Here is a 12,887-nt window from a genome sequence, read left to right on the forward strand (position 1 = left end):
ATCTAAAAATTATGTTAACTGTCTTTTCCAAGTTCTTTTTTTGTTATTTTGGTAGAGTGGATAAAAAAGATGTTATTATAACCTTGACTATCTCTGATATCTTCCCTTCCGTGGGGCCCTCTGGTGGAAGAAGTAGGACTAGGAGTTAACTTGTCTTTTCTTTCATGACGTTTTGAACCTTCGGACTTCTCACGAGCAGACGACTGCCTAGCTGCTGGAACTTCTAATGCAGTGTATTTGTAAAAAAATAAAATAAAACTTATCTATTGTCACTAATATTCAACAAAACAATGAAATCTTAATTATGGTGATTTTAATTATTATAATATTTGTATTTTAACACGAAAACTGACGTCTGTGTTTTTAAACGTAATTGTCGTCAGAAAGTATCACAGAATTAAAGAAACTGAATTATTCACGTTTACACAAGACATAAGTAACAAATAGCAAGCATTCATAACGGTGTCTAGATAGTTAATGATATAAGTGAAAACGATAACCGTATTTAAGATTTCTTGAAAAAAGTTGGAACTTTAACTTAGTTTTCTCAACTTAATGGACACAAACTACTACTTTTTTGCCGATTAATTAGTAAATACAAGATATTATATAGACCCTTAGTGGCACAGTAGTATGTCTGCGGACTTACAACGCTACAAACTGAGTTTCGATAGCCGTGGTATTCAGAACACAGACAGCCAGTTGTGTAGCTTTGTGCCTAACCACAAACAAATAACAGTCAGTATATACTTCGCTGAAGAATCTACCTTGTACGTTACAGTTTGTTATAAGTTCACAAACTGAAATGTGGTCGAAACTCTTAAATAAAGTGCCACGTTTTATAAACATTAAATTATTGAGAAGAATTTACATTTTTCAAAGTTTTTCACAGTCTTGTTGGATATTCACATATTTGAACAATTTGACCCGTTGAAAAGTTGTGGAAGTAACATTAGTGTGAGCTCTTTTCAATGCCCTGAATCAGGTTATGATTAAATGAAACGAGTAATGTTGAAAACTTGTTCCATATCATTACACTAGGGGGATAAGTAACGTGGGCCGTTTTCCGACTTCGTTCCTCGCCCTTTAAAAACAAAATATTTTACTTTTTGGAAGAGATTATCTCCACCTCTATCTAAACATTTTAAAATATTTTGTAAACACAGACTGGGTAGAAACTGTTTTCTAATTGTACAGCTAACAGAAAATTTGCAAAAACGTGAAAAATTTACATTATATTCTGTCAAAATAGTTCGGTTCAGTATTCTACTATCAGAAGTTGTCGGCCCGGCATGGCCAAGTGGTTTAGGCACTCGACTCGTAATCCGAGGATCGCGGGTTCGAATCCTTGTCACACCAAACATGCTCACTCTTTCAGCGGTGAGGGAGTTATCATGTGACGGCCAGTCTCACTATTCATTGGTAAAAGAGTAGCCCAAGAGTTGGCAGTGGGTGGAGATGACTAGCTGCCCACCCTCTAGTTTTACGCTGCTAAATTAACGATGGTTATTGCACATAGCTCTTGTGTAGCTTTGCGCGAAATTAAAAAACAAACATACCAAAAGAAGTCGTGTTACATATTAATCTCTGTTTTAACAAAGGAACATCTACAGAGCTGAAAAAATGTTACGAATTTTAATAAAACATGTACACTTATGTGTTAAATAGTTCCTACAAGTTACATTAAAATACTACATAAAAACCGGAAAAAATTCGTCATGCTCGGAAGCGTTAAAACTTCTCTATACATTCTGCTTTGAAATATTTCTTTAATACAGTATATGAAATACTGTTGGATTATTATTTACAGTAATCAAAAATGAAAACGTATCCATTCCCCAACAACACTACATATTTGTGTATGCACTACACAAGATATGTCATAAGCTTGACATAATGATAAACTCCACAAAACTAATATTTATGTTCAAGTTTACATTCAAGTAAAACATGGTATAATGCCACCCCATGTTAATGGAAAATTTAGAGGTGAAAATTATACATCTACAGATATTTAGTTATGGTTTGTAGATAAAGAGAAAAATGAGTACTAATTCTGATCTCGCATTAATACATCTTATTTAGGAGTATATGGTACTCTGAAGCAAATTGTCACTGATACCCCATTTGGATTCCAAATATTTATGAAAATCTTTAGAAAAGGTTTCCTTAAATAAAAATTAAACCACTTTTTTAAGGTAGGTGTTTAACGAATTTTGAAAACTGAGAATCTCCCCCTAGATTAAATATTCTCTGAGAGTTAGAATTATAGAATTCAGTTACAAATTACCATGAAATTACATGAAAGTTTTTCTGACATACACATATGCACGGATAAACTACGCTAATCCTAAAACAGCACTTCTAATTTCATCTAAGTATGATCATAATCGAAATATATTCATTATTAGCGAATGTTAAAGATGTTCCTACTATCTTTACCTCCTTTCTTCAAAAGATTTTCTTCACTAAGGTAAACAGACCCCTCGGGAGAGGAAAGACTCTCAGTGGTCCCCATCAACTCTTCTAGTGTCAGCTTCTCTGGATCGAGACCTTCATGATCTGGATATTCCAAGTAAACAGGAATACCAAGAGCACCAAGATGTTCCTCCCACAGAACTCTTCTTCCTTCATCTCCTCTGAACACGTCTTTTGCCAACTTCTCTGTTTGTAACCTCTTCTCAGAACGACCGCCCTTACTTCCTCCTGTCCGTCCAGATTCTTGATTACCTCTCTCCCAACCTAAAGCTTCTTTGAACTTGAACCACTTTGGAAATTTTTTCTTGTTATTTCCTTTGGGTTCACAAATCTCTTCATGACCTACAGACTTACTTCTTTCCCTGACAGTAGAAGGAGATTCGGGAATATTAAATTGTGTTTTACTTTTCTGCACATAAAATTGCCGAGCTTTTGCCTTGTTCCGCACACGGCGTTGGTTTTCAGTATAGGTCACAGACTGGTTGCACCCTTTGGTGTAACGACCCTGTCTGTAAGAGGGTTCATGTTGAACATCCATTGACAACACCTTTACGACTTCTCTGTGCATATCATGGAGAGACTTAATGTCTTCCAGGTACTGCACTCGCTTTTGGAGCTTTGTATTAGCTTCACGTAAATCACTGAGCTGTTCCATCAGCTTACATAAATTGTCCAAATGATCTAAACCTATTTTAGTATTAGGCTTAGCGCTGCTGACGCTGACACCACTCACACTTTTACCCTTACCACCTGTCCGAGTAATTTCTTCTCCTTCTCCAAGGGACCCAGACAGTGACAACATATACTCCAGAAAATCTTTCTCTGGATTTAGTGGGTCAGTGGTTTGCGAATTAACTTTATTGTCTGGTTTCAAGGTTTCCTGCCTGCTGTTTTTGCAGTGGAAACTCTGGTCCTCCATGGTTTCTGCTGGAGCTACACTTTTCGTAACTGAAGTCTCATCAGCTTCTTGTTCCATAGTGTTTGTTTTGTCAAAATATTTACTCGAGGTTTGACTTTCGAATAGGCCAATAGTATCAAAAAATACATCATCATCGTCCACTTCATTAGCCATTCCAGGGCAGGATACCCCTAAACACGTTACTTTTACTTATTTTTTTGAATAATTTAACGAGCTTTTCCCTGTGACGAAAACAAAGAAAAAACAAGGGATTTACTAAACCAAAAAACATTTTAAAAAATTGAAATGTATAATGTATAATCAGAAAATGAGATCTTATCATACGAAACTTCTATTAAAACTAACATTTTCATTGAACATTTTGTAACCAATTTACAATCTAGTTCGTGGATAGCTTTAGCGAAAAAAATTAGTATAATACCCGTAGAAGTATCAACTACGAAAGGAAACATTTATTAGATCTATTGTTCTTACTTTAATGTTTAACAGTTTAAATATTTCTTATACGAACCAGCTTTAAATTAAATCATAAAAAAGATACAAGTAAACAGATGTCGAAATAGAACACATACACATGTAAGTATCAAGGAATGATTCACATTGAGGACGCCTTTAACAGCTTGTAGACTTTTACGAAACTTTAGAAGAACAGATAAAGCAGTTAATTTCATAGGTTTTTTAATAACTTCGTGTATTTAGAAATAACCAATTACATGTGTGAATTTTTTTGAATTCAAACTTGCATATATAGGTTTATCATAGAGTATTTTACTGTCTTTGTATAATACGCTGAACAACAGGCAGAAAGATGGGTAGCCACCTATTTAAGTACTTACCTTCATGTGGAACTAGTTTATTTCTCCGAAAGGGACCGGAGGTCGCATGGAGAGGTCATTTGTTTTAAACACTCGCATTATTATACAGTAGTGTGTTGTCTGTCAGTCAGTAGACACTAAAACGATATTACAGGAGTTGCAACTTGTTGTGACGTCAGTAAAATGTGCGCATGTTATAAATCAATAGAAGAATTATGCGCTTTGTAGGCTACAACAAACCACGACATATGAATTTCAAAAGCAAGAGATAAAGGTATTTGTTACTCTTAATTTTAGTTTTATTTACTTTTGAAACAGAACACTTTCGAGGAACCTTCGAAAGTACATTTGGAAGCATATTTATTACTTTGGCACTATTATAATAACCACTTAGAAAGTCGCTATTTTAAAACGAATCTTAGTACCGTAATAATGAATTAGAAGAATCACTATACTAAGAGATACATGAAACACAATTATTATTCTAACCACATGTAAACACTACTATCGTTATAACCTCATTAATATCAAGATAACTACATGACAACCAGATAAAAAACATCTCTATAATAACTACAAACATTATACTATCACGATAATAACTTAAAAATAACACGGTCGTAATAAACACATGACAACACCAGTATCACAATCATCACAAAGAAACAGTAACACTACAATCTTATCCAAACACAATTACAAAAGAACCCGATTATGTGATAATAATCACATATAAAGTTCTATATAATAACAACCTCAGAACATTATTATTATTTTGACATACACTAACAAACACCGCAGTAATAATGCCAGCATAAAAAAAAAACATAAAAAAATACTGTTATCCTAATTAACATACAATAAACTACCAGGATAGTATTGGATACACTCAGAAACATAACAACTTGTTTGTTTTGGAATTTCGCACAAAGCTACTCGAGGGCTATCTGTGCTAGCCGTCCCTAATTTAGCAGTGTAAGACTAGAGGGAAGGCAGCTAGTCATCACCACCCACCGCCAACTCTTGGTCTACTCTTTTACCAACGAAAAGTGGGATTGACCGTAACATTATAACGCCCCCACGGCTGGGAGGGCGAGCATGTTTGGCGCGACTCGGGCGCGAACTCGCGACCCTCAGATTACGAAACGCACGCCTTAACGCGCTAGGCCATGCCAGGCCAACATAACAACCATAAACAAGTTACGTTACGACAATAACGGGTTAGAACATTGCTATCGAGATATACACATAACAACTTCACAATAATCCCAAGGAGACATTACTATTACAATAATAATCAGTTGAAAATTACCAATATAATTATAAAATCATCACAATAATAGTATTTCCTAAACGACCTTATTATTGTGATCTCATAGAAACACTACTATGATAATAATAACCACGTACAAACAACACGACCATAATTACCACGTACAAACAACACGATCATAATAGCCACATAAAAAAAACCTCAATATCACAATATTTACAACAAATTTCAGTATTGTAATAACTACACAAAAATATTGTAATCGTTATGAAAGCTTTTAATAGTCATAGTTGCATAAAAACTACGGAGCAATATTAATATAATAAAACCATCACAATAATATCAACCACATAGAAGTATCACAATAATGTTATACAAGCATGACTCTATTAAAAATAACCATCCAGGAACGTTAGTACTAGTTACTACATGACAACACTGCTATTAGTCTAGCTACATAGAAAAGTCGATATTATAATAACCACCAGAAACGTTACAATCATGATAGCGATACAGAAACACTACTATCGTAATAGCCATACTGAAACACTACACAAATAATATATACACAGAAACACTACTATCATAGTAGCAATACAGAAACACTGCACAAATAATATCCACACAGAAACACTTTATCGTAATAGCCATACAGAAACACTACACAAATAATATCCACACAGTAACACTCCTATCGTGATAACTATACAGAAACACCATACAAATAATATCTACATAGAAACACTCCTATTATGACAGCCACCAGAAGCACTATCGTGATAACACATAAAATAACACGAATAACAACCGCATATAGCACAGTGAAACACTATGATCACATTAACCACACAGAAACACTAATATATCAAAAGTATAGAAACACTAATTTAGTGAAAACCACAAAGAAACATCAATAACCAATTAACCACAAAATAATATTATTACCATAATAAAAACGTAGAACCACTAATGTTATGATAACAACGAAGACATGATCATTATAATAATATATAGAAGCAAATACACGAAAATATTTATAATATAAAGAGAAAAACAGAAGCAGCAACGGCAGTGCGTTTCACGTGTATATATCTTAATACCTCTTACAGGCTGTGCATTCTTTCATTTTTTATTCCTCTTACTTCTTATATATTAATGTTTGTCCAGATGTTAAGCTAGGCTATAAATATACAGAGGCATAACTAACCTTTTAGAGAAGTCAAGCTGTATTTTCTTATGTTAGACTTCGATGAAAGTTTTAGTTTCATAGCTAGTTTATTCAAATGTATTTGAAACTTAGATTTTAACATAAATAACAAACTATGGGCAACGTTTTTTACTATTAGATTTCCATCTTCAGTTCAAACAATATTTTTGTACAAGTCACAACTCGTTTATATCAATTTGTTAGTATGTTACCGTGCGACATGTATGTTTAGACATTAATCCTTTTTTACGTTTCATGGGTTGAAATATCTATAAGTTGCAAAGTAAATTCTTAAGAAACTTTGTCAATCACATTGGGGTTTACTTCTGTCTAGTTTATCATGGCGTATTTGTATTACCTGTGACACTTGTGTTTTGAGCGTTTATTGATAAAATATTAGATTGTGAATGTAATATGATTTCATATCGATGTATTAGCTACATGTTGAACAATATTTTAAATACATTTAATTAACTTGAAAGTTATATAATTTTCTCTTTTTTTTTGGGGGAGAATGGCAAATGACAGATTTGAGGGTGAAATGTATCAATAAAGTAAACTATAATTACACAAGTAAAAGTTACGGTGGTCTAAAGCTAATTTGTAAGCTAAACGATGTTGTTTCCTCTTCATAACGAAAAAATATATCTAATAATAACATCCGATGTTACCATGGGTACGTAGAGAACAAGTAAAATTATAATTTTTATTCCATTGGATAAATGTTCTTCGTATAAGAGATAAAATAATAAACATCTATAAAAACAAAATTAAAATATATATTATAATGTGTATATATATATATATAAAGAAGCCCGTATGTCTTCGGACTTACATCGCCAGAAACCGGGCTTCGATACCTGTGGTGAGCAAAGCATAGATAACCCATTGTACATCTTTGTACTTAATTCCAAACAAACAAAATATATATAGAAATAAAAAAGAACAGCTTTTGAAAAATGTTTTACTTTTAAATCATCAAATATATGTTTGCAAAGAAAATAATACTTAAATACATACTTAGAGGTTACCATATCGCATGAAAACAAATGAAGATGTGTCTCTAACAAACTGTTAAACTTTTCATATATCATTAAGAGCTAAATGCAATTCCGTTTCCATAGTCACCTCACGTGGCGTCCAAAAGAAAAAAAAACTAATAATATTAAAAAAAAATCTTCAGCTTTTCTCAGAGAACTGAAAAGAAATCTTATATAAAATGTTTTACTTCGTTAGGAGAGGTTGGAAAAAATGTGTCCTTTTTTACCAACTGAGGGAACTTCAGTGAAAAAAGTGAAACATCAATGATATAGGTTTTTTTATTCTATTTTCATTTTGAAAGTTTCGAGAAATCTCCAGGTTCTCATCAAATATGTTTAAAACATTACAATAAAAGGAAACTTAAATTGTCAATAAAACATAGTATTCTTCAAAACCAAAAAAAAAAAAGATTTAATTACGAAATAAATACAATACTGTTGGCTGTTACATAAAATATATACCTTCTCTTGTAATTTCAATGAGCTCTCTGTTTGATCTACATAAAATTATTAGGCTTATAGCCTGGAAGGGAAGGAGGGATAAATCTCCATTGAACCTTTATAATACATATTTTCTATTGAGATTCATAGTAATAAAATAGTATAGACTTTCAGAATATATAAGTAATATTGCTGATATTTCTTCAGTTTAAAGGGAGAGTTACACCAAACCCTCTCAATGTTTTGAGGTACCTCTCAGGTAACTATAGCAATGTTTACGTAGTTTAAACATTGAGTCGTAAAATGACTTTCCCTTAACATCACAAATGCAACTGTTGATATGACGATGAATCACTTATTACTCAATACCTACAACTGTAATATTCTTCTGTTACATGTGTATTGTTACAATGATTCATTGTATGTATTTGACTTCACAATAGTCTGACCTATTTTAAATGTTTGAAAGACAGAAACAAGAGCTTAAGAATTCATTGATTTATTTACTTCTTGGTTCTATAAATAAAATTTTATAACATAAACTTTTAAAAATATCACTTATAGTAAATGTAAAAACTGCTCTAAAATAAATGTTCCATTGGAATACGACCGACTTTTACATGTTTAAACCATGGTTATAACAATAAGAAATTTACAAACACTGAAAAATATCAGCTGTGTTATAGCCTATCAACATGCAATTTTAGTTGTGTAATTTTTCTGGATTATTTTTGGCAATGTTTTGTTTAGGTTGCCACTACATAAACACGTGTGTTTGTAGTAGCTAAAATGCTTAACAGGTTAGTCATACATTAAACAACTACTTGACAAATAGTAGGCTTAACTTTAAAGTCAGTTGAGTTTTAATATCTAAAATTCAGTACAATTAAAAGCTGTAATATTCAAAAAATAAGGTTAGTTTTTGAAAATCAGTGCCTTAATTTCAAATGCGTCTTTATCTCATTGAAATAATTGGAATTTTTTGTACATTTTAGTTACGAAATAATTATCATATCTCGCTATTCTTTAATAATTTTGACTTACCTGTAAATCTTGAGAACAGAATTCTCTTGCAATTTATTTAATAATCTCTCTACTTACGTGAACATTGTTTTTATAATTAGTACTTTAAAACGATGTGTTTATCAGACGGACTTGAAAAAGATTTGGTAACGGAGAAAGAGAGTGACTAAACGCAAACTCTCCACCTTTCCCAAACCTCAACACCAAGAACGATTATCTATGCTGTTTAGACTGGGCAACTCAGCTGCAGGAACAACACACCCGGTAGTATGCTAGGCGGTGCCTTCTCTGTCCCGTGAGATGTATTTTTAGCCCGTCGTTCTGTGCCTCGTAAACATGGATGTTTGCTTCTTGGTCCAATTTCGGAGGCGTCTGAGGGTTTCTGTGTCACAACAGCAGCTAGAAGGAACTGGCTTTGGTAATGTGAAAGCTGTCACATATTTATTAATTCATACGTACAATAAGACGATGTGATTAAAAAGTTTATAATCTTGAAAAAGGTTAGGTAATGGAATGTCGACTGACTGTTTTACAGCAGTTGGAGAAAGAGGGTAGGTTGCTAAAAAACAGTCTGCATTGTACTGAATGCCAGGAAATTGTAGGTCTTTGATAGAAAGTTGGCCAAATCCCCATAACAGTGATGATAGCGGTCCAGTAAAAAAAGAAAAGTCACCATTTTTTAAGATAAGCGACAACAAGACGCTACAAAAATTTCTGGAGTACTAATTATCTTCCCTATAATGAAGTACTAATTATCTTCCCTAAAATGCTGTATGTATCAAATTAGTCTCTACTGCTTCAACGCCAAAGGATGGCATCAAATAAAAGTTAATAAGACGCTATACTCAACACAATGCTAACGTTTGAAAACAACAAACCTATTCAAACACTTATTTTGTTACTGACAGCCAAATCCATGCACTATTCACCAGTTCAACTGCGAGGAAAATAAAGCTTTTGTTTAACTTGCCGTACGATTTGATTTTATAACACTTCTCACAAATGTAAAAAATAGGAATTTTTTGTTTTTTATAAAAACAATTATTTAATGCTCCACGTACCTAACTAAAGCTATTTCGCGAATAGATGGCGTAATGGTGCAATTGAAATCCTACGTAATTAACGACAATTACTTATTATTACGTAAGACATCGTATCGGAATGATAAAATATTGCATCCTCAGTGGCACAGCGGTAAGCTTGAGAGTTTTTAATTCTAAAATTCGGAGCTAAACCTCTGTGGTGTCTCTAGTACAGACTACCTAGTATGCAGCTTTATATGTTTTAACAACAACATAACCCGACTAAAATAAAATCATGTTGTGGCTGTCCTTTTTATTCTCACGTATATATAAGAAATCTTATTCCTAATCTTACCTAAGTGCAGAAACACAAATAAACACTCATTAATTGTTTTGTAACACAATAAAAACAGTATTTGTCTGAGTGTTAAAGCAACATATATTGTTTACATCTAGTTACTGATAGATAGTACAAACACAATATCAGTTACAATTTACAGCGACAGAAATGAAATGTCCTTCAGCTAATTCTTGATAACATTAGAGCTACAGAAATGCCCCGTTTCTGATTATTGATAACACGAACAAAACGTCCGTTACAATGTTACAGAGATAGAAATGCCCGGCATTCGACTCTAGATAAAACAATTTTAGAAAAACAGAAATTTCCTGCACCTGATTATTGATAATACAAACAAAACATCCCTTAACAATGTTGGAGAGACAAAAATATCCTGCATCAGACTTTATAATACAAATAAAACACCCATTACAATGCTGGAAAGAGAGAAATGTCCTGCATCTGATTATTGATAATACAAACAAAACATTTCTTACAATGTTAGAGAGACAAAAATGTCCTGCATCAGACTATAATCAGAGACCTGGATTTAGTTCTTGATAATATCTTTACATGTTATAATTTATCTAGGACAAACGTCCAATTTATTATGTTACGTATTATTATTTCAAATAGTCTGAAACTGAACTAAATTTTAATTTAGAAGTTTATTAAATGAAGAGGTGCGTCAATTTTATGATGTTTGTCAACAAGATTGATACACACAGATTTCTTGCGTAATAAAATATATTTTAAAATACAAAAAATAATACTATTTATAATATCGGTTATTATAAATAATTATTTATACACAAATGTTTTACGAACTTACAAACAATATTGAATCTTCTATGTGATCATAAACTCTCTTGATATCCTATTGAAGGTTTATGATGAGGGAATTAATTTCGAGTTGATACTTATGCAATTCACTTAGTGATGAACTAACTAGCTCTTGGCTGATCACACACGAGTTTTCCACCACTAAATTTACATGATGTCTTCGTAGAAATACTAATGCTCGATGTTAATCCAATGAAGATAAACGGTTTGTTATGTTCGAAATCTATAAATGTTACTAGTCAAATATCTGTAGTTTTTCGATTAATAAGTGTTAATAACAATTATAACTTCAGAGATTTAAAGTATACTAGCCGTAGTAAACTAACATTAATAAACTGTATCTTGGCGGATCGATTTATACGCATTCAGGAGAGGTTTTGGCAACAATATCGACAACCATTAGTATTTACATACACACATAGTATATTGTTGATTCTTACACTTCAGAATCTTCTACAATTTTAGCGAATAGGTGGGAATTTTGCAACACAGATTTAACAATATAAGTTGCAGGTACTTATAACTTAAACAGAAAGATACATCAAAATTAAAATAAATATATAATAGAAAATCCGTCACAATACAAACAAAATATCCGTTACAATAGTAGAAAAACAGAAATGTCCTGGATGTAATTCTGAGTAATACAAACAAAACATCCATTACGATACTTCCTTTTCCAATTTCTGTGTCACAACAACGGGTAGAAGGAACTGATTTTCGTAATGTAAAAGCTGTCACATATTTGCTATTCGTACATATGGTAAGATGACGTGAGTAAAAATATTTTAACCCTACAAAAGGGTAAGTGATGTCCTTATTCTTGTTATCATAACAAATCATCTAATGAGACGTCACTTAAGAGGAAATTTTAAAGAGCTCGTGTCAATGTGACCTGACAGTCAACATATATATCACTGAATAAGTAATCAGACGGATTATAAAAGAAACATCATTCCACTGGAGTTTTATTTTGATTAAGCTTCACCACGATACAATTACAAGACAGTTAACATCTTACATATATATGTACTTAAACCAAGGCTCTTTTCTTGTCGAATGCAAAGTCACGTTGACAGAAATGTCCTGCATCTGTTTCTTGATAGTGCAAATGCAATATTATGTTATATATATATACATACTTGTTGTTGTATTTTTAACAGAAAACTATGTAATAAGAATCCGTGTTCCATTTCAGGGAATCAAATGACTCATCGGTGGACCTCCGCTATACTGTTAGCGTCATAACAGTAACTTGTTTCCCATGCTCAATAGTATAAACACAATACTTGTTATAGCATTAAAATAACAAAAATATTACTCGTCTAACTATTTTAAATAAAATACTTTTAAGTACCACTTTCTATCATTTGTTCCCCCTATTTTAAAGGTTTACCGAAATAATTGTATTTTTTAGATTAGTCAAAAACAAATAATCAAAGAACAATAATACGTTTTCCCTTGGACACTAAGACAACGACAAAAC

The 12,887-nt window shown here is 32.4% G+C and overlaps 1 protein-coding gene across 8 annotated transcripts in view; it reads right to left on the reverse strand.

Moving 5' to 3' along the window:
• LOC143229505 (uncharacterized) overlaps positions 1 to 12,887 on the reverse strand; it is a 70,263-nt gene that overhangs the window by 38,841 nt on the left and 18,535 nt on the right. For 4 of the 8 annotated variants that reach the window (XM_076461941.1, XM_076461937.1, XM_076461938.1 and 1 more), the window contains 2 exons: positions 2,443 to 3,618; positions 83 to 223 (listed from right to left, as the gene is read on the reverse strand). In XM_076461941.1, the coding sequence (XP_076318056.1) occupies positions 83 to 223; positions 2,443 to 3,550 (1,249 nt within the window). In that variant the 5' untranslated portion in view covers positions 3,551 to 3,618. Of the gene's footprint in view, positions 1 to 82; positions 224 to 2,442; positions 3,619 to 4,233; positions 4,350 to 9,217; positions 9,492 to 12,887 lie in introns of those variants that run through there. The other 4 variants (XM_076461940.1, XM_076461934.1, XM_076461936.1 and 1 more) reach the window with 3 other exon arrangements.

This window comes from Tachypleus tridentatus, chromosome 10 (genome assembly GCF_004210375.1).
Source record: "Tachypleus tridentatus isolate NWPU-2018 chromosome 10, ASM421037v1, whole genome shotgun sequence".
Lineage (NCBI taxonomy): Eukaryota > Metazoa > Arthropoda > Merostomata > Xiphosura > Limulidae > Tachypleus > Tachypleus tridentatus.